Below are 22,786 nucleotides of genomic sequence, written 5' to 3'. Positions count from 1 at the left end.
TAATTATGAAACACAACTGACTCAGGCACACACATACAGTGTGCAGATCATGGACTAGTACGAGTGTGAGCTGTTATGCTGAGTCACATTGTGCCAACGAGGAAAGAGTTAAACTAATCACATATGGTTGGAGGAGTGTAGGAGAGAGAGGGAGAAAGGATAACGTAGAGGAGAGGGTGGGAATGATATAACCAGGGCAGGAGAGACAGAGTGAAAGATCCAAGTCATTTTTTTTATATATCGTGTAAGCTTTTCATCCAAAGAAAATTCCAGCATACTAACACTCCAAATGGTTTGGTCCACATCAACCTGTCACATATAGGCTACCAATAAAAAACAGGAAAGGAAAGACAGAAGATGGGACAAGGGTCAAAGAGTTTACTTTAATAGTAAAGATATGGCATCAGAGCAACATGCAGCACTTATCCCCTTATTGCAATGGAGAAGTGGTGTCTCTGGCCCTCATTTACCAAACAAACGTAGCCTACGACAGAAAATTTGGTGTACGGTCGTTTCCACGCAAAACTTGGCATTATCAATATGGACGTGACCGGTGGCTATACGATTAAATCTCACGTCAGGTCTCAGCTCGTGTACGCAAGTTTTTGAGTTGCATGACCTTGCGTGCAGCAAAGTAAATCTGGTGAATTATGAGAGCATTTTGTTCATTAAGATTATTTTCTGGACTGACAACCGAAGCTCATTAACCGATCATTATCCGTTAAACGACAAGATTAGTATGTCAATTTTTTTTTATTAAAATAGATGGGTGTCTGTGACCCATTCAAAATACCACAAATTTATCACAAATCTCAGAGTCAGACAGCTGCCTTGCAACAATCATCCGAAACGCTATGAACAACTCAGAACGTCAGTAGAGAAAGGCATATAGTTCATCATATCATCGTAGGCTATACATCATACACCCGCTATATATCGCTAAATCTAACCGAACGAAAAATATACCGGGATAACCTGGCATCACCTGCCATCCCTTCGAGACTTCTAAAGCCCGCTGGCACATTGACGAGATTGGTTACAAAGTAGTTTGTGACGTCAGAAACACCAGCGATTTCAAACTGCATTGTCTTTAGATCACTGAAGTTTTAAAGAGAAAATACTCAGCAACGGACTGGTGTTGATCTGTGAATTTGCACATGGTTTATCTTAAAGCATATTAAAACACCACATAGACATATAAACAACATTAAAAACTTTTCACCACAAGGGGACTTTAAATAATGAACAGATTAACAAAAAAAAAAAACGGCACGTACAACATATCAGTTCTAGCCTTGACATTTCAGCCATTCATCATCAAACTTAAGTGCAGTCAACCAAACATAAAAGTTACTCTGCTCAATTTAAACGGCCCCGCTGTACATTCAGCATAAAGCCCAACCAAACACATTTTTGGGTGTAGCCCATGTGAAGGATGTTTTGAATAGTGGAACAAGCAATAAATTAGATCTAGATAAATAAATCAGATTTTTTTTTTGTGTGAATGTGAACCGTAGCAAAAATTATTAGTTGGTTATTAGTCTATTAAATTAGATTAAAATAAATTAATTATAAATGTGATTAATATAAATAAATAAATAAATAAATAAATAAATAAATAATAGGCTACATATAATTACTACAGTGAGTAGAACAAAATACATAGGCTAATCATGTTACTGAATTTTTTTTTTAGATTTATGAAATTCATTTTTCATGTGTACAAATTGGGTGTTAATAAAAGACAGATGCCTTATAAATTTTAGGATAGGGGTACCTCATACAGGGATGATCATATTTGGGGGTCCGTGGCATCTAAAAGATTTAAAAACCTTGGTTTACATAATAAATTAGCAACCAAATTTTACATCGCAAATATGGAAACAGTTGGATTCCGTTTTGCTTTAAATAGCCTAAATTCATTTTACTTTGACGTTTGTATGTTTTTTATAGCCTAATGAAAGCCACTATAGCCCACTTTTATTTTATAATTTAATAATTGTACAGCTAGGCCTACTTATTGTTCATTCTTGTTCTTTTCTGAATACTGTTAAAATTTAAGGGGAAATAAAACCTATAGTTTATAATGTTTTTAAATGTTACATTTTATTTACCAGTATTTAAATTGTGTTAATAAATTGTATACATACATGTAATTGTAATTAGGAGGTTAACGGGTGTTTTTAGATCCATTTCTTTTGAGATTGCATCCTCTTCCTGGCCTGGCCCTCTAGGGGCAAGTCTTCTCAATTTTGGGCCGTGAGATTGAAATGAAGATTGTTTTGAGCCACGTACATCATTCGTACGATGGGACTTGGCGGCATGCGATGTTTTCATGAATCACAGGTGAACCCTGTCGTAAGGTGATTTCTGCGCTCGTTTCTACCTTAGATTGATAAATGAGGCCCTCTCTGTCTTTTCCTATTACTGTACCGACACCTGCTGGACACAAAAGGAAACACAAATAATGAAGACTTCGAAACCACTCTAATATCTCAAACTTACTCATGTCGTTTCAAACCCGTACGAATTGCAACCGAGGCTTCAAAATGGTCACAAAAATATCTTAAATGTATCATGAAAGTGGTTCAAATGACCTAGTGCATAATATTCCTTTGATATAGGTCTTTTAAAGTAAAGAACAGATCGAAATTGAAGCTATATAGGCCTACATTTCCCTTCAGTGAGTGAACAGTAGCCTACTGTCAAGTTGAACTTGAAAACCGGATCAATCCGATTCGTGAATGAATAACTGGGCAAACGGTTCAATAAAGGAATCTGGATCAAAATAATGATTTGTTCGTTATACCTGCCAAGCGAATAACAACATACATTTCGGTAAGATATTGAATGCCGTCAGAAGACATATAGGTCATATCTTGACACTTTTATGGCGCTTTTCCATCCTTTTTGAAGCATGAAATCAGTCCCTCATTGTAATTCTATGGAAAATTGACCAGTAGCCTAAAAGGTTCCCGATGTGTTCCACAAACGGCAGACAGACATAGGGCCTACATAATTGAAATAAACAATAAAAACAGATAGAATATTCATTTTTTAAGTTATCTGTAACTTTAAGAAGTCATGATAGTCAAGTTTTTTTCTTCTTACCCACAAAGTAGGCTATTTATGATTGTATGTCTTTTGACAATATTGCATAAGACTACAGTGCAGCATTTCAGATGGCACAAAAGCCCTCTGCTCTTCACATCAAAACTCAATATGACCTTCAAATGTGACCTGCTCCTGTCAGCACTTGTATGTCTGTGTGTGTGAGAGAGAGAACAGTTGCACTACATCTCTGTGTTGGCATGATTGAATTCCTAGAATAGTAAATTACTTCTTGGAAGTTACTATATAAACCTCAATCCAGCTGCCTTTTAGATTAGAAAACATACTTATACTTCTAGCGGACAACTTTGATGATGAATGTTTGATAAATAGGTCTACTACGTGTTATTACTGCATGTCTGGTAACTCAATGCCATCTACATGGATGTCTCACAAGATCCAGCCAGACATGGCATGGCGTGCAGAGGAGAGAATGCAACCCGACCCTTGCCCTCCCCATTTCTGTAAAACAGACAAAGCCTGAATGATGAACCGACAACATATTATAGGATCGCAACGTTGGGCCCAGCAATAAGAGGCGAGTGACCTGGAACCTTTTCTATGAACTTGCAGGTCAGGTTGCTTGAAAGGTACTTTTAACCACAAGGGGGTAGAACTGAGCATTAGAGATGTCCTGAAGGTAAATTAACAGGATTTTTCTTTTTCCAAGTCAAAGTAACTCTAGCAGAGGACAGGAAGAATCTTTACAATAATGAAATGTTTGGGTGACTTGTCTACTAAAAAAGGTTGACTATTCTTTTCTTACCTTGTTTAAGCTGGATGACAAGACCAGATGAACCTGGCTAACACAAGATCATGAGAACCTTACTGTGAACTTCAAACCGTTGCGATGCCCAGATGTCTGGGTATATTTATAGTTCAGTACAGTGTCTTTGAGGCAGACTCCAACCATGCTGAACTCCTGCAAGTCCCCAAACATTTACCCACTGACCTCAAGTGTCCCGAACAGAAGTGCATTACATAACACTGGTTTGAAGTGACTAGTGCATTAGATTGAGAGATTACATCTTTTTCTCACACCTCCATCCTACCTTCCCTCTCTTCCTCAATCAATGCAGCATTTAAGTTATTCAGAGGTCTGCTGCAGATAAACTTCCCCAGTACTATTTTTACCCGACTTCAACAGAACACACTGCAGAAACAAATAACCTGACACTTCCATCAGTTCCAGTCACGCAAAAGCCATTTTCTCAGTGTTTGATCATAAATGTAGCACATTTTCATTTCATCTTAATTCGTATAGCTAATCAAGTTTTTTTTTAACCTGTTAGCACAATGCTAAGCTAGTAGGCTAAGTACAAAAGGCCAACCAATAACACAAAAAAGGGTAATTTACTATTTTTAGCACTTGTAATACAATGTTAAATATGAAAAATATAAATATGAATCATTTCAAGAACTAAAAAAAAATATCCACCACTTGAAAACTAATCTCAAACCATTTCATTGAGGTGGCATTTAAATTTCACAGAAAATTTTCAATATCAAATTTAGAAGATCCAATCTGGTGTCCGTGTGCTAAATGCAAAAGGAAAACAGGAAAACAGATTACACATAGAACACTTTTATTTTTGAATATTAAGACAATGAAGCATAAGCCAAGAGCACCAAGAGTGACAGCTACTGGTGAAAGAGGGGCATGTGGAGGCCCCAAAAACAGCAAACTGTTACCCAAAGTCAAAAAAATAATAATAATAATACAACAGAGCAACTTAGTAACAGCCTGGGTGTAGGGACCATTTACTGTACATAAGAGAGAATGAAGGAAAGATAAGAGAGAGGACATTGAGTGCGAGTAATTACATTGTACAGTACAAACCTTGCGCAGTGTATAAAAAAATTAAAACATATAAGATGGTGAGAGACAGTGATATCCATGTCACTCCAGAACCATGGTGCATGTTTCAGCAAGTGTCTTGAGGGGCATGTCCCAAGGGTCCAATCAGAAATTCAGAGGCAGGTCATGGGTGGCGCAAGATTCATCTTAAGTGTAATCATTGTCAAGTGTTGTCATCCTGGCACCCAGTCCTAAATCTCACCTTCAGCCCATTCAAACTTTAAGGTAACACAGTTACCTTGGTGATGCTTGTTAATTATTGAATCTGAAATAGATCCAGCAGAATTGAATACATGTCAGCACGTCTTTTATTTCTGCCTAAACACAATCTCCCTATAGTTTGTGTACAGAAACATATCAAATTGAACAGAAAGCTTTTCCTGTTGGTAATGTGCAAGGCTCTGCACACAAAATGGCTTGCAACATTCTCTATAACATTTTAACATAGTATTGTTATTTTCTAGAAGAAATTCTCCAGCTAGGCTATTGACAGGTAATATCGTGTGAGGCCAAACACTGCCAATCTAAGCCTTAGTATCACATCTGATGTCATGAGTCATGACCTTTCATCTTGCTTTGTGGCCATCTGTGATAAAGTCTCCATCTATGCACATTTACATGTGCTGATCGATCACTTGAGTCAATCATACACCTGATGAACTATAAATATCTCATAATCACATTTAACTCTACTGTTCTGGTGAACAGATAAACAGCAAACCCAGACCTTAACAATTTGGATACTAAAACAAGAGGAATAAAAGCTTTTTGTTCACAAATTCTTCGTGATAATATGAACTTTCTTTCAGCATACAACACACTTGTATAAAAACTAAAAACGAATGCATACGTTTGTGTCGCGTTTTGCTTTATTTTGCTGCAAGATGCAAATTAACCAGACTGGGTACCACTAAAGTTGGGTTACTTGAGGAAAGGGTGAAGTATTTAAGAAAAGGCACTTCTGAAAGTTAATTAATCCATACAGTGAGCCAATTAGCACCTTTAGGGTCTAAAACTAGATTATTTTTTACTTCGAAATGTTTATCTTGGAACATTTTAGCAATAATTTTGTGAGAAAGCTATGACATTAACAATTTTTCACCAAACTTAAACCTTTGGTCACATTTATCTAGTTTCTCTCACACACCTTTATGACACACTGCACCAACATCCTATGTTGTCGTAATGTGAATAGAATGATTCTAACCTGAAGACAATTTCAAAGGAGACCCATTTCTCAGACAATTCACATCAGTTTTCACCATTATAGCCAAGCCCAAAAAGATTATTGCATTTCATAAATTACTAATATTAAAAAATATTTCATTTAAAAAAATCTGTCTATATATATATATATATATATATGTGTGTGTGTGTGTGTGTGATAGGTATCCATTTTAATCCATTATGCCTTTAGTAAAACTAGGGAGAACTATAGGGGGGAGAGAAGAGGCACCATGATCCTCTTCTCCACCCTTATCTGACTGAGCAAATGCTCCACCCCTGATGAAAATTGGTACACAGGTATAGGTAGGTACACGTCAAGTTTCATGGGTTAGTGCAGTTAGGAGTGTCTGAAGCAAAGCCAAGCATGACACTTTTACAGTTGAGCAATAAGCAGGACAGCTGGCCCCTTCAGATGCCATGTCAACCTGAAACCTGCTTCACAACCATCATACAAGCCGAGGCTCTGTCTAAATTGCACAAATCTCACCCACACCCAACAGAAAGAGATGGTGTGGTGGTGAGGGAGATCAAACCACGCAGTGGTTGCAGTGATGTCACCCCAAAGTTCTCTCCTCAAGTCTTTGAATTCTTCCCAGGATGATCCTGACATCCTTTTTTGTGCAAGGAAAAAAGACTCAACAGGATAATGTGCAGGAAGACGACTTGAAATGCATCAGGATAGACTGTGGATTAGTGTTGCCTGGGAGGAGCATATAACAGACTTTTCATGTCAGCAGAAGTCTCTTACGGTTGACTGAGGTCAGAGTCAGTGCAACACACTTACACACACACACAAGCACACAAAGCTGGTTATATTTGCACTGTACTACCCTGCTGTTAAGGTGTTGTGAGCCTGAGCTTAGCATTTGGCAGTTCTACCTGATCTCATTAATTGAAAAGTCAAAAAGATGTGGGGATCAATAGTCGTATCCCTAGCAGTATTCAAAATGCATCACACATCAGCACCAGGCCCATGAAGAGGATGTCTAACGGTGTCACTGTCACTCAAACGGTCATTGGAAAACATGTCTTTTCCAATTGGATCACTATTAGTAACAAATCCACTGAATGCACCATGATGATATACTTAACGCTTTAAATGTATGCAGACTGCTTAAGTCAGCCGTTCCCAATCTTGGTCCTGGCACCACCCACCCCAGGATTGGGAATCGCTGGCTTAAGTGATCTTAGCTTTTTCTCAAATGGGGCAAACAGCACAAGAGTTATAAATATGTCCTTTTCTCTATACTTACTTTTTGGAATCCCTCATTGTATTTAAAGAAATTCAAGTGTGGATCTGACTGATTCTAAAGTGATCAATAAGCTGGTCTTGGCCTAGGGGGCCAACAATGTGATTTTACTTCATGTATTAAAATTCCAAACCTTTCTCCTAGTTGCTTAAAAAAAAAAAAGAGTCTGCTAACCTTGTGTACTAAAGATTATTCATCAATTATTAAAATCATTTAAATTAAGCAGGTCTCACAAAACAAGTCAGCTTGACCCAAATCTGATGGCACTGACCTCAAAACCTACTGTCCTGTCTAGAGCAACATGGGTTAAACAAAGTGAGTGTTTATTCCTGTATATAGGAGGGTGTTTATGCCTAACAACAATGGTCCCAGCATAGCAGGTTTATGTATCGCTTCTGCTGCACCCACTAACACAAGCACAGTTAAGTTAAAGTGCTCTTAATCAGTGCCCAACTTCAAGGGCACTGATAGACCATTCACAACAATACAAAAAAAGACGATACAGAATTAGTCACCCAGCCCCCCCCCCCCCCCCCTGTGCAATTAGTGATAGGAATTAATGATTACAAATCATATTGACAGCAACAGAACGCAGAGTGTGAGTAACAATGTTTTTTGAAAACCAAGCGCTCTCACATCACACCACATCATGTTGTGCACCATCATCCTTATCGCTTCCCGGAAGCGCAAGGAAGCTAAACATTACAGAGCCCTTCTCTTCACTGCAACGCATTTCCAAAATCTGTCTAGATACATAGTTTGAGGTCAATCCATCTTTCATGGATCTCACTGCCTCATTCTCCATGAGCAGGGTGAAAGCCTTTCTATTTCCTGCTCCAGAATGCCTCTAACCACGGAATGAGCACAGAATGTTACCATGGGAACCACTGACAGAGCACCATGAAAGCTAAAGATGATGAAAAAAGCTGGAAAAAGCAATATTTGAACATTACCTTTCATTTCCCCCTCCCCTCAGAATTTGTCCACAATATTACTTTGAATAAACATTAACAATGCAATTTGAATGCAAGGGAATTAAGGGCAGGCAGGGAGGTGAATGGAAATGGCTATAAAACCAGTGTCAAGCAGTGAAAGAGTGGAGGAGCACGAAAATATCTGTATCTGCAGATCCCCCTTAGAGCAAGGCCGTGGGAACTGAGGGAGAAGGGAAAATCTGACCAAGACCTCTGCTGTGTCATCCTAGTCCATAAGCTGTAGTGAAATGTGCACATTGGAGAGCCACTGTATTTGTAATTTTTGATTGTTAAAGTGATAACAAAAAATAATGATAGAAGCTTATATATTGTGTTCAGTTTCAGGTCCCTCCTTTCATACCTCCATCCCCGAACATCCACCCCCCCAGAAGAAAAAAAAAAAAAAAACAACTTGTAATTCCTCCACTTCTGCAAAGTGCTGAATGGACTACTCCTGTTGGAGAGCTGAGAAGTATCTGCCCTGCCTTACTTGGCCTTGACTGGCTCCCGCTCAAGCCAGCGTACGCGCACCCTCTGCTTATAGTGATACTCCCTGAGGTAGTCCTGCAGAGCAGGGGGCAGTGGCAGTGCCCCGATGCCATCGTAGGTGATCCCATTGCAGATGGCAGCTCGAGCCAGGCTTTGCAGGCCAAATGGGAAGGTCCGGTGCAGAGGCACAGTGAGTAACGGCTCAAAGAACATGCAAGCACTGGGGTCCTTGTAGTGCTCCAAGAGGGCTGTGACGGTGGCTGCGTGGAACACGCAGGGGTCGTGTGCGTCAAAGCTGAAGTTGTGATTCCACTGCTCGATGCGTGCGTGCAGCGAACGGCCATAGCGGCGGAAGCTAACGGAAAACAGATAGTCTTCTTGAGCCGAGTCTCGCAGCAGAAAGGTGCCCTCGGGCCGACCATCAAGCAGCGCTTCAGCCTCATAGCGGTCCATCACACCCCAGTAGCAGGGAAGTGCTGTGATCTGCAGCAGATCTGGAACCAAGCAATGGATGAAGTCGATCTGGGTGTGCACTTTCCAAGGCCCCGGTTGCTTGCTGCTCAGGTGGCCCTCAGCTGAAGTGTGCCGCTGCTTGGGCCTGCGAGCTTGCAAGCAAAGAGTGGTGGTGTCGTCGTCCTCAGAGTCACAATTAGCTGCTGTTGCCCCCTGGCTATCGCCTAGGCCCTCACCGATTCCAGGGGCCAGCTTAGGTCCCAGCTTATAAAGAGAAGCTAGGGGGGCTGTGATGGCCTCCACTGTGTGGATCTGGGCATCTGGAGGTGGGTCCACACCCTCCTCGATGCTGAGTCGCCTTCTTTCTCGCAAGCGCTCCTCCTCATCTTCCGGTGATGCACAGGCAGCACCAGGGGCATCCGAGGACGAATCAACTGCTGTCACTGTGACCGGTGCAGTGTGCTGTTTAATGAGGTGCCATTTTCGGGCCAGATCTGATCCTGGTGCGAAGGGGCACGTCTCCAGCATCAGCTCCGTAATTTGTATCTTACGTTTGGGTGGTGGAAGGTGAGTGTTTCGAGAGGATGCTCGCAATGGGAGGCACAGGCCCACTGTATCATGGATCTGCTGGCGTAGTGAGCGTGCTGCTCCCGACTCCAACTCCTCACGGCTACTACCAGTCCCATGTCTGCGCCGAGACCGGCTCGATCGACGATCTGTGGTCTCCAGAGAACTCTGGGCCTTAGTGGAACACGAGTGTCTCTTCTTTCCACTCCAAGGTGCATGACGTGAATAAGAATCTCTGCGGGCACCCAGGGGAGCACGAGCATCTTCAGTATCCTGCTCGACTGTGATCTCTAGTATCTGGGGTACATCCGCTACACAGTTATGGCCCCGTCGTGACACACTCCCACTGGTCCCCCATGGCACTTGTGGGAGTGCTGCCACACTGCTAGAGGGACTGGCGGCCTCAAGTGTGCTGTCTCCCTGGGCCTTGTCCACAACGTGGCATACCATGTCTGTTTGCTGTTGAAGCTGTGGTGCCGTTTCAACGCGAGAACCCCCATCTGTGTGGAGCAGAGATTGACATCCCCTCTTCAGGTTGCTCCACACCTTGCCAACCTTCTCCATGAGGTGGGGGCACCTGGACCTGGAACAAAAAGTCAGGCTTCCATTAGCACATGATGAAAAAAAAACAATGAGATGGACACCATCTAGTAAAAAAAAAAAAAAAAAAAAAAGGCAGACACAAGAGTGTGCATGTGAGTGTGAGGGACTGTGAGATATCAAAGGCTTAAGTGACTAAGACAGTTTACACATTGATCTTGAGTAATCCAATTAAGTTCATAATGCTAAATATAGGTGTTAAATGTAAAAAGAACAGTGTCTAACTGAATAAACCATCTTTTTAACAGCAAATTTTCCAACATTTAAAAAAATGTCAAAGTATTTATTAGTTTAAAATGTGTCAAAAATATAAAAGATTTACCAGTATAAAACAATTTATCAACATAAAACCAAAAAAAACGAATGTCCTAAAAGTCTATATTGCTCGTGAATTAACTTGAACACATATACATGTGTAAAAGTATAGGCTACGCATGAGGATGGCAATGTGTCTTTTTGGTCTCATCTTCAGTGGAATTAAAAATATGTTGAATCAGCAAAACTGGAAAAGCCCACACATATACAATCACCAGACATCACAGACTATTGTATGCATACTTAATGCAGTTACAGAGATCATGTGAAACATGCATAATTGAATATCAATTAATATAGAAATAAGATATTAGCATACTCAAATAGCAATAAGCAGAGATCAAGTGAAACTTTTACTATTTTGGCGCTTTTCCACTGCATGGTACGGCTCGGTTCGGCTCGGTACGGTTCGACTCGGCGCGGAACGGTTCGGCTCGCTTCGCTTTTCCACTGCGTGGTACGACTCGACTCGGTACGACACGGTTCGGTTCGCTTTAGCTCGGTTGCTTTTCCACTGCAGTTAGTACCGCTTCAAAGTGGGTGGGGCTGATCGTTGTAGTTGCCGTCTCTACTGCCATGATATCATCATATTAAATGCGAATTTTTCATTCTGTGTTTCCCCATCCACTCCTCGGCAACCAACGAGAGGAACGTCTGCACCTCGTCCACTGACCACGATTCAGCCATTTCTTTTTTCGAAGTTTATACTCTTTATTTAATTTTTTTTTTTTTTAAAGCAAATACTTTTAAAACAGGCGCTACAGCGCTGGCTGTTGTCTACTGGCTATTTAAATCTAGCGGGTTTAGTGTCTCGTGTCGTAAATACAATGACGCTGGTAGTGATGATTCTGTCTGACCAATCAGTGATCTGCAGTGTTTTCACGTCACATTTTAGTATCGGTACGGTACGCTTGGAACCTCAACAGAGGTGGTACCATTTAAAGCGAGCCGAAGCGAGCCGTACCGTACCGTACCATGCAGTGGAAATGCGCCAAAAGTGAGCCGTACCGAACCGAGCCGTACCGTACCATGCAGTGGAAAAGCGCCAAAGCGTGCCGTACCGAACCGAGCCGTACCGTACCATGCAGTGGAAAAGCGCCATTTGATGTGCTTTATCAAAATGCAGTGATATTCACTCAATAAGACATGCAATCACAACTTGCAACAGTAGACGCATGTTAATTCCAGGTGTATACAGCAATCTTTCTTGGTTAAATGACCACTTGGAACCAGATCACCCGAGACGGATGTTAATACCAGTTGTAAACAGGGCCTAAGTGATTAAAGTGTTGCCAGGCAGACACACTAAGACTCAAGGCCAGCGCTAAAAATGAACTCATGGAACTGCTCCCAGTCAACATGCTGCCGTGGGCTGAGTTACAATGCTGGTCTGGGCCTGTCTTTTTCTGACCCGCCATAGCAGAGCACTAACCAGTTAATGAACTGAGAGAGTTTTTGCATGAGCTCTGTAAATCATATCTTCCTTAATCATTATGTAGCCACTAAATAACTTTTGATTTGGCTTTGGCTTTAATAATCTTAAAAAAAGAAAAGAATCTCATACACTCTTTCCGAACATCAGCATGAATTTGTATTTGGGACAATTCATTAACTGTTCATCCACTACTAACAATTGTAAAATCAACACCATGTTAGACCAGACCAAAATGCCAGAACAGGCCAAATGGGAGTCATCAAAAAGTCAGTAGTGAATCCAGGTGGATTAAGGATTGTTTGTGCTCAGAAAAAGTAGCTTCTTTATTGAGCACATGAACTCTGGATGAACTTTCCACCAATGAACACAAAGCAAGCTGTAAAAACCAAGTGCAAGTCTTTCTATGGAAAAAGAAAGCTGAGAGATTTAAAAAAAAAATAATACTAAAAAAACCAAGAGTTTCAATTATTTAACGCAAAATATGTCACAACAAGAGAATACTGAACAAGAGAGAAAAACTTCTATAAATAATTAATGATAGTTCATCAAGTCTCCTGATAAAATGAACAACAGAATGTAGGTCATGTGGGTGAAAGCTACAGTGTATTATTCACCTTCTCTCAGATGGTGGAGAGGAAGAAGAGAGGTGTCATGTTTAGAGGCTGTTGGGTGTCGTGTAAATGCACTACATATTTGAGTTGGACCAAATTATTACTGATACCAGTCATCGATTTTCTATCAGCATGGATTCTGATATTGATCAGGGCTGGGAAGTGCAGACAAATTTGTGCAACATTTAGAACTGCATTTGAATTGAGGAAGTAAACAGGAAGTAGAATGCAGGTAGAGTTAAAATGCTTGAAATTGAAAAATTCAGTAAGATTTTTGACACTTTGCTTCTCTAAATTAAAGAATTTATTTTAAGGCTTGTTTGTAGTGTTGTAGTACTCAGTCCAGATAAGACTAGCCCAAGTCGAATCCAAACGCTGCTAAAAATATGGTCTTGGTCTCTGTCTGAGGTCAGTCTTTATCGGACTTGGTCTCAAATCCATCAAGTCCCAGTCAGGACTATATTTTCTATGACCAGTCAAGGCCAGGGGTCTCATGCATAAAATTTTACGCAGATTTCTTACTAAAAGTGCACGTACACACAAATGTACAAAACAAAATTCCCCATATAAAACCCAGTCAGTGAAAGATTGTGTGTACATGCATTTTCACCCCGTCTCCTCCCCGAAATAACCATATATGTTGCCTACAACGCCTAGTTTCACTATGCATGTCCTCTCATCTGCATATCAATTCCATATGCATATTCATATCCACGTGATACCATGTTTAACGGTACAAGACATTAGGAAAATATAAAATACAGACTATAAATCCCATTTGTGCAGTCACATAACATTGCTAAAAATCATTTAGCATCCTTGTCTTGTTTTAGAATAAATATATCAAAATATCCATAAAAGCAAAAGTGTATAAAATAGGCCTACTTTTCAAATAAGAGTTATGTATGCAATTTTGCCTAAAAGGTAAACATAAGTTTTAGGATATTTATATATTTTATGGAAACAGATTTTTTTTGCAGTGTAAATACAATTGTCTGACTACAATAGTCAACATTGTGAAATAAAAAACCCTCTAGAAAAGAGAATTTTGCTAAATATATGCATTGCATTACATTTTAATTATATTTTACTTAACCTGTTAGGGATGTCTTCATTATTTAATGTATGTTTGAATAAATCCGTCATGAAAACAAACTAGAGTAGAAACAAATCTGTTATTAAAAAGATTATATAAAAACTGCCTTATGTGCAATTTAAATGTTTGTACAAATACGTTTTAGCTATTTGAGGTTTGATTATTAAATAAGATTATTTTTTTATTTAATTAAATTTAAAAATGTATTAATTGTATTCTGTATTTATTTTTTTTCCTTCAGTTTTCAGCCAAGTGCATCCTGAATTTTCAGTTTCGGTGCATCCCTACAAGAAACCTTGTTGTCTTACAGTCCTGTAGTGTGAGCTTGCCCTTAGTGGCCCCTAAAGATTTAGTTGTACATTAATTACAAAAAATGGCTATAATTATATGTTTTAATTTCTTACAACTAGATGATTTACAAGCTATATTTAAAAGAGGAAAGCAAGTCATAATACCCCTGTACTTTTAAACCCTCACCCTCATTCATGTTTCTTAGTACTGGACATGGTGACATTTTGGCTCAAACAGCATCTGCAAAAACCTGCTGCTCAATGTCAGTACAGCAAATTAGGGCATACAGCAAAAGCCTATTAACTTCTCAGCATCTTTAGTCCGTCTTTTCTGCCCCTCTTCCCTCTTGGTTCACTGTCTTTGTCCCTTTCAAAGCCAGTCTGAGAGAATAAAGGATGGCCATAAATCTGTCAGCGCAGCTGTGGCGACAATATACATGGAGGCCAACAAGCCTGACCTTTCCCCCAAACTCAGGAACCTTGCTCCACTTCCAGAATGAACTTGCATTGCATACCATTTGTAAAATTGTGGTGCAGGGTGATCAGAAGAGTTCATGAAAAGGGGTCACAAAGTTCATTAAGATGTATTCTGTGAAACTTTGTCCCAAGTATGAAGTCAAGGGTCATTTTTTTTTACTAATACATATTGAAAACACTATTGCACAAAAAGTGTTGCGTGAGCAATGTTAGCACTGGTGAAATGATTAGAACTGTGGTAAATTGATCCTAGGCCTATATAACCTTGCCTTGGCAAACCAGGTTGGGAGGCACACCAGAGTGAATGTAGATTACTGTCACAGTGCACTCTGGTCTCAAAGGCCAAATCTATCACCTTAAGTCAAGCACTTCCAAAAACACACCAGCTGGAGATCTTCGACATACTGCCTTCTGAAACCCAACAGGCAAAAGATCAGTTGCCAGAACTGGCAACATGTGCTTTTCCATCCATAATGTTTTCTTTCACTCTGCATGTGACACAGGGAGGCTCACGTTTGGCTGTGGGGCTCCCTTGTGTGGCTAAGAGACAGAACCGCACCCCAAGGGCAAACAAACAAAACTATTTTAAAATATTTGGCCCAAAAACAGGTTTAGACAGCATATTGGCAAAAGAAGTTCCCCTTCCTCCTCAACTAAGTGGAAATCATACCCAAACAGCCAAGTTTACCATGGTGCATTTCAGATTACCCAAGAATTTGCAGTTCAAGATTGAATGACATGCTGAGAATAAATATAAATACTTGTGTGTACACATTCTTATTTCATAACTTATTAATAATAAATGAATATTTTGGAGTTCAGAAGAGATACCCAGATAATAAAGGAGATATTCAGGAGTCTTTAGGCAACATATACACTGTAAATCCTAACACACAAAATAATATAATAAATTAGTTTAAGGAGGGCAAACTTAAATGAAACAAATTTGTTCAAACAAAATAACTTTTATGTGTATTTAGAACTTTTTCTTTTGAGTTAACGAAACTGACACATTTTAAGTACAGTAATTGGAAATGTTTCATTTTTTTTTTTTTTTTATTACCTTAAATTTAACTGAAACTGGGCTGGGATTTCCAATTCCAAGCATGATTTTCGATGGCATTCAAAAGGGAGAGTAAATGATAAAATTAAGTGTTATATAGTGTGTTTTTTTTGTGTGTGTGTGTGCAAGATTAAGGTTAAGTGGGAGATTTAGTTTCAAGTTTTGCTATGCTAATTTAGAAAGGTTATGCTGTTATGTTGGGTTTTTTGAGAGGTTACAATCATGGTGACGAGTGGAGCATGAGCTTGGTTTGGAGAACGGGTGTTTGTTAAATGTTCTATATTGCCCCATTCAGCAATTGCTATGCTAATCAAGGCATTGTGTTATTAATTAGCAAGGTAGCAGTTACTGAATTAGCTAATTTTAGCTAGTTATGTTTCCACTACTAAAAATATTTAAATTGAGATTACATGATAATTTTAAGTTAAATATCTGAGTTATCTTACTCAAATTAAGTTAAGATCAATTAAAATGTATGATTACAAAATAAAAATATGCTAGTTGTGCTTATAAAACTAATTTTCTTTTAGTTTTTGCCAACTTATTCAGGTTTACAGTGACTGGAAATGCTTCTAATTCAACACAAATGTTTCCATTACTTATTGGATTAACTGCTTAATTAGAGCATTTAAAAAAAGAAAAGATCACGTTCCCAGCATGATTTCAGAATGAGCCAAAGAGTATCTTGTGCTTCAGTGGAAGAACATCCGACTATCTCTATAAAGGAGTTCACATTATCAATGTCACATTTTTGATTTCTTAAGAAAGCTATTAGAAATCTTAAATATTTAACTATGTGGCCTATCCTGAAACTGTTTCCAGGTCTAAATAAACAAAGCTTTTGGACACCACTGTAAATAACACAAAATTTTCTTACATTTTCATGACAATACATTTCCACCTAAAAATCTATGAAGTGTTATATAATATATGTATTAATGTTCTTAATGGAAGTCTAGCTTTTTAGGACATCAAATTAGTTTTCCCATTTTATATATTTAATTCAATTATAAGCAAAAAAAAAAAAAAAAAGTGCAGCCATAAAAAAAAACAACAACTAACAATTAATTCCACTCTTCATACTTCTATAGTCATACACTGAACCAATGACTACAGATTAGAATAAAAATAAATCTGAACTATTAATTACATAATATTCAGCAAACCATTAAGCCAGAACCATCTTTAGTTTTAATAATTTTTCCTATACATTTACATAGTACATTTTAAACTTCAGCCTTTACAATCACATGCACTGCAGTAATACAGAGCAATGAGATGGAGGTTTGTGAGAAACAACAGAAATACTATGAATAGCTTTTTCAAATTGAACATTTAGCTCCTCAATTCTACTTTTTCAAATGCAGTTTAAATCAGGATATAGCTGGATTGCTGATTCAAACTGCATTATGAAAAAGTAGAATTATGTGTTTCCCATTAATTACCTAGACTCTGGAGGGCTGCCAGAGTCTAATCGGCCCACACGGTTTCATAATGAACCGAAAACAAATGAACCGAAGTTTTACACTTCACATAACAAAAAAACTCCATTGAGTTTTATATGCATTTGGGAACAAAGCGGCCACTATTATTTTCACATTTACATATCTAATATTTTTGTGGACCACCAAAATAAAAGCTCAACTGCATTTTTCCACCAAAATAAAAGCTCAAGGCTGTATCTCTTGCAAGTGAAGAAATTAGGACAAAAGTAATAAAAGTAATTTACATTAATTTACATTTATTTTAAAATATATACAAATGTATTACGGATAATAATAATAATATAAAGGTATTATTATTATTATTATTATTAATTATAGTCTAATTATTTGGCTTCCTAAAACACCAGAGTGAATGCAATGCATATAGACTAAGGCGCTATATCACAACTAAAAAGAGATTTGAGTATACTTTAAAGTCCAGGTACAAGTCAATGCAAAGACTTTTTACAAAAACATGGTATCACTTTGAACAAAAGTTGAACCTTCTCAATTTGAACTCTCAAAAGGCACAATATTGATGCATTTAACTTTAAAATGTTATTTAAAACACAAGTACCACCTCTGTACCTATACCCGTTTAAATCCTCATTACTCTGCAGCTTACAGGACACTCCACAACTAGCGTTTCTGCTTTAACCAGTTAGAGCGTATTAGTGGATCTGTTCTTCTGTTCCCCTTGTTCCACCATTGACCAGAGCGTCTGCGGATGAATCCTGGCACCAGATCACAAAACACCAGCCCATTAAATACTATGCTATTCTCTGCTCAGCTTGGGTTTCTGCTACCAAGAACGCTAACAAGCCTTGCCCAGAGCTTCTGCTTCCTGGTAGCGTGGGCCCAGCCCCCTCTGTCCCCCCTCCCAGGTCTCGCCGCCCTTCACCTGATACTGCAGCCAAACTCTACACCAGACATCTCTAGCACCCACGCGCCAGAAGAGGAAGCAGTCCAGAGCAGCCCGCTTCGTCCTCATGCTGGACAGACACTCTACACAGTCACTTGAGAAAAAAATATCCACGCTAAAATTCAGTTTACAGGCATGCCTGAGCTCTTCTGATAAAAGTCTGAGAACCACTTGAGATTGAGAAAGAGCCCCTATCGACCACACACACCTTCAGTAACTGCGGAAACTACTTGATGTAAAGTATGCTCGTCTCTGACGGTATGAGAAAACGCATGAAATGGCTAAAATCCATAAATAATATTGATCATGATCCATGTGATTAAAGGAAAACCATGCATTTTTGTATCAATATCAAACGTAACAGCATTAACTGTTTAAAAGTTTGGGGACTTTGAGATTAGATTTTGGAAAGTTATTAATACTGTTATTCAGCAAGGATGCAATAAGATAATCAAAAGATCAGCAGAAGAGACATTTTTAATGTTACAAAAGATTTCTATTTTAAATAAACGCTGTTCTTTTGAACTTTCTATTCATCAAACTACCCTGAAAAAAAATGTGGCATGTTTTCCACAAAAACATTAAGCAGCACAACTGTTTTCAACACTGATAATAATAAGAAACGTTTCTTGAGCCTGGTTTCTGAACAATTTTTTTATATATCATAATATTACAGTTTTACTGTATTTTTGATCAAATAAACGCAGGCTTGGTGAACAGACTTGAAGAGACTTTAAAACTTAAAGAAAATCTTACAGTGCCCCAAACTTTTGAACAGTTAATATAGCCTACATTTTAATCTCCTAATTTCTTTCAAATATAAATAAAATAAAAAACTGAAATAAATCTATTAGCATTGGTATTTGAGACTAGTATGAACCATATAACTTAGCCACCTGGAAGTTACTTTTCAATTCATCTGTTAGTTATCAACACTAGTTACAGCATTTATTTATCTTATGCTAATTTCGTCATTTACAGAATTATTTCTAAAATCAAAAGATGATTCATTATGAACAGGAACAATTTAATTTTTATTAACTAATAACTAGCATTAAAGAGGATTAAATAAATGCTGTAAAAAATATACTGCTCATTGTTAGCTCGTGTTGGCTAATGCATTCAAATTACAAATGAGACCTTATTGTAGGACTACAGTGTCACTGATGTACTTAAGTGTAGTGAAGCAGCTTTCTAGGAAACGTCTGTTACGACGTATAAGCCCCGCTCAAGACAACTAAAATATCTGGGCAGGCCTTAACCTCTGCACACGGAAATATGCCAGCAGGAGTTTGCAGTCTCTCACTCTCGGCTAATTGTCTTGCGTGTCAAGAAAATGTATCGGTGATACCCTGAGCTAGCTAGATAATATTTCAAATGCTTTTAGCGGTGTCAGGAAGTTTGCAGAAACAGAAAATGTTCCCAGGCATCCTCAATCTCCACAAACCACACTTCTGGAAACCAGACCTTTGTAAAGCTGGAGGTTTTATGGGCCAGCGGAGGTTACACCACTGTGTATCTTATGCAACAATGGCCCACAACTCCCTTTAAAGGATAGATAGGCATTAAGCCTATGTTGAGTAACATTTCCAACTTAAATACATTTGGATCAATGCACTTTTTACTCATTTGAACATACATGCTGACTAGATTCAGAAATTAGCCAGGGCTCAGGGCAAATTGCCTCCGGAAGTTACAAAAACATCCCAGATATTAAAATGCGGAGGACATAGTACATTTATCTGTTATCTAACATTTGACATATTTTATAATACATATTCTAGGAGTTTCTATTAATAGATTCAGTATGGGTTTTGTTTCTCCGCAGACACTGTAGTCCTGCAGCTGTCATATATCTGTCTCAAAAGCATATTCTAGTGTTCAATGTCTTATGATATCTAGTCTTGTATGGATAGTTTTTAGCTTCTTTCATATTTAATTTCATGACTTGATACACACGTAATGGCCATAATTGTAACAGATTCAATTGGAAGTTTTTGACAAAGGAAGAACATTTTACATGGTTAGAAATAAAATGTTGCCCCTATAAAAGGTAATGTATTTCCATTAAAATAAAATACACGCTACGTGGTAATAAAATTCATGCTTGGTGAATTAGTGTCCAATTTATACAATTTACATGCACAAATAGTTACATGTAAGAAATGTGTTAAAAATGACCTTTACCACACAAAGGTTTATCTCATTTACATTAATACTAATACCATAGAACTGAATTCAGGTTGGTTTTACTCAATGGCATTGGCCAAGTATTTCTATTGTTTGACATATCTTGTAATTTCATGGGATGTCATGGGGATACACCTCAGATAAAACTAAATACTTTTATGTGCTTATTAGGCCCATTCAAATAATTAGAGGCCATATTTTATTCACTGATATATGCATTAACCCTTCGTGACAAAAATGATAGGCCTTTGCAATAACATTGCAGCGAGTCTAAGTATGTATAGTAGCCTAGTCAATCCAGGCATGGAAATAGCGGTATTTTTCTAGCTGCCTTCATGATCCTCTATGCACGTTACCTGATATTAGAACTACTGTATATCATGAATTATATTAATCTAACGTTAAGTCTGTGCTTAATAACTCGATGTACGTCATTTTAAATATCTCTATACATTCCTCCTGGTTGCTTTAGTTCAACCGGCTTCGGACATTAGAAAAGGGGGCCGACTGAAAAAAAAAACTACTTAAAAAGCCATCGAACATGCGCGATAACATACAATAATCGATACGCATTTACAACACACGGAGAGATGAACTCACCGATCCTTCTGTCGTGCTCTTTTATTGCTTTTTCGGGTGTCTTCTTTTGTTTGCAAAAAAAATGCTACCAAGAATAGTCGGGTACATTTTCCCGAGGCTAGAGACGGTGGTGGATAAAACACACGGACGGGAGACTATTGGGACCATAACTGCGATATTCGAAAAGCAAACACATCGATGTGTCGATGAAATCGTTAACATTTTATACTTTGTATTTACATGGCCTACGATCTCCTCATCCCGATGGCATTTCTTTCCCTGACGGCCGATATGGTCGCCAAGTGCAGCAGAGAAGAGAATCAGGAGAGGTGGTGGCAAATCTGCTCTTGACTGACATCAAGGGACTCCAATTGCGCGAAGTTCTGTGTTCCGGCGGATACGGATGGGGAAAGACTTTGGGAGAAAGCGTCACTTCCCCGCTCGAATTCCAGTTAGTGAAACGATGTCAGACTCAATTCCGTAATTCGGTTCTTTTGAACAATTTGTTTCAAAGAATCGGCTCAAAAATGATTCAGACGTTATTTCACGTGATTAACGTTACGCCAATACTTGGTCGTTTTGCAGTTTATAGTGTTTATTGTTTACGGTTTATTATCCATTGCATAAGAAAACAATAAATAATTATATATAGCCTATTTTTAACTTTTAACTAGTAATATTGTATTTCAGTTCAGTTTGTTGCATCCACGATTTAGCCTAAAATTAATTCATATTTTTACAGGTTTTATATTAATGAAATACTTATATCCAAAACGGTTTTGACATATGCTGTTAAAACTACAATGAAGATGTTTTAGGTCGTTTAATTTGTAACATTCCTGCATTTCGGTTATTAAAGTAGGCTAACTTACTTTTCGCCTCATCAAATCCTCGGTTCACTTTGTCTGCTTAATCTGCTTAGTTTTCGGTTTATACTGCGCATCGGGCATGTCCGAACAATTTGAGTTGTGAATCGTTGAGACAGCTGTGAACCGGTTCAACAGATGCATAAAAAGAGATCCGATTCAAAAGAGTGAATCGTACAAGATTCATATACATCACTAAATCCAGCCTACTGAGCCCAGACACTGACAGTAGTGATAGACAACAGCCTCAGGATCTATAGCGGGTAGTTTGAGTGGAAATTATAAACACAAATTAACTGTCTGCCGACAACATAAAAACAGACGCTCGCGATCGGATCGTAACTTGCATAACGTGTTTCTTTATCTAGTGTATGTAGGGCGATTATGTATAACGTTAGACCAGACTAGAGACACGAGCAACCACAATGACACCATATAATTGCATAGAAAGAATAATCCGAACAAAATTTAAAGATTACTTTTGAAATCGTTCTACATTGGTTCTACGTCGTGATAGGCTACTCACGACGTTGAAACAATGTAGATTGATTGGATTTTGTTTATATGTGCGATAACGGATTTGTAGGCGTAATGAAATCTGCTTTTCTACTTTGTAGAAAAAAAAAACTGAAATGATATGCCCACTTCTAAAAATCACAAAAAGGGGAAAAAAAGTTGACAGTTGACTGTTCTGGTAAGAGTAGCTGAAAGAAAATTAAACAGTCTTGACTATCATGTGAGTGAGTCTCCCTTTATCCATGGTTCCGTTCATGCAGTCGTGTGACATGGGTTTATGTTGTGTGACAAAGGCAGGCTGTTCTTTAAAATACCTCTAAACCAGTGTCAACTGCTGGCCTACAGTAAAGTTCATGTGTGCTTGGACTCTAAAAACCTCCTTTTCATCTCCTTATAGGCCTACTACTACTCAT

The 22,786-nt window shown here is 38.4% G+C and overlaps 1 protein-coding gene across 5 annotated transcripts; it reads right to left on the bottom strand.

The window, feature by feature from the left end:
- Positions 1 to 4,680: 4,680 nt before the first annotated feature.
- socs5a (suppressor of cytokine signaling 5a) lies at positions 4,681 to 21,906 on the bottom strand. 5 transcript variants are annotated; one of them, XM_084135910.1, is made up of 2 exons: positions 21,864 to 21,906; positions 4,681 to 10,512 (listed from the first exon to the last, which is right to left on the bottom strand). In XM_084135910.1, the coding sequence occupies exon 2, from the start codon at positions 10,491 to 10,493 to the stop codon at positions 8,907 to 8,909; it is 1,587 nt and encodes a 528-aa protein (XP_083992036.1). In that variant the 5' UTR covers positions 10,494 to 10,512; positions 21,864 to 21,906; the 3' UTR covers positions 4,681 to 8,906. The 5 variants fall into 5 exon arrangements, with proteins under 5 accessions (XP_083992036.1, XP_083992035.1, XP_083992034.1 ...); XM_084135909.1 differs by lacking the exon at positions 21,864 to 21,906 and adding an exon at positions 21,013 to 21,393; XM_084135908.1 differs by lacking the exon at positions 21,864 to 21,906 and adding an exon at positions 21,232 to 21,382.
- Between the last annotated feature and the right edge of the window lie 880 nt (positions 21,907 to 22,786).

The sequence above is a fragment of the Abramis brama genome (assembly GCF_963993115.1).
Source record: "Abramis brama genome assembly, chromosome: 14".
Classification (NCBI taxonomy): Eukaryota; Metazoa; Chordata; class Actinopteri; order Cypriniformes; family Leuciscidae; genus Abramis; species Abramis brama.
Note: the sequence above shows the minus strand (reverse complement) of the source record. Positions and strands in the feature narration are given on the sequence as shown.

Excerpts from the sequence above, each read along its gene's own strand:
- socs5a (XM_084135907.1), bottom strand. The coding sequence starts at position 18,233 with ATGTCTGGTGTAGAGTTTGGCTGCAGTATCAG. Across the intron at positions 10,513-18,201 it reads GAGTTTGGCTGCAGTATCAG|GTCCAGGTGCCCCCACCTCA; the intron begins GTGAAGGGCGGC and ends TTTTTGTTCCAG.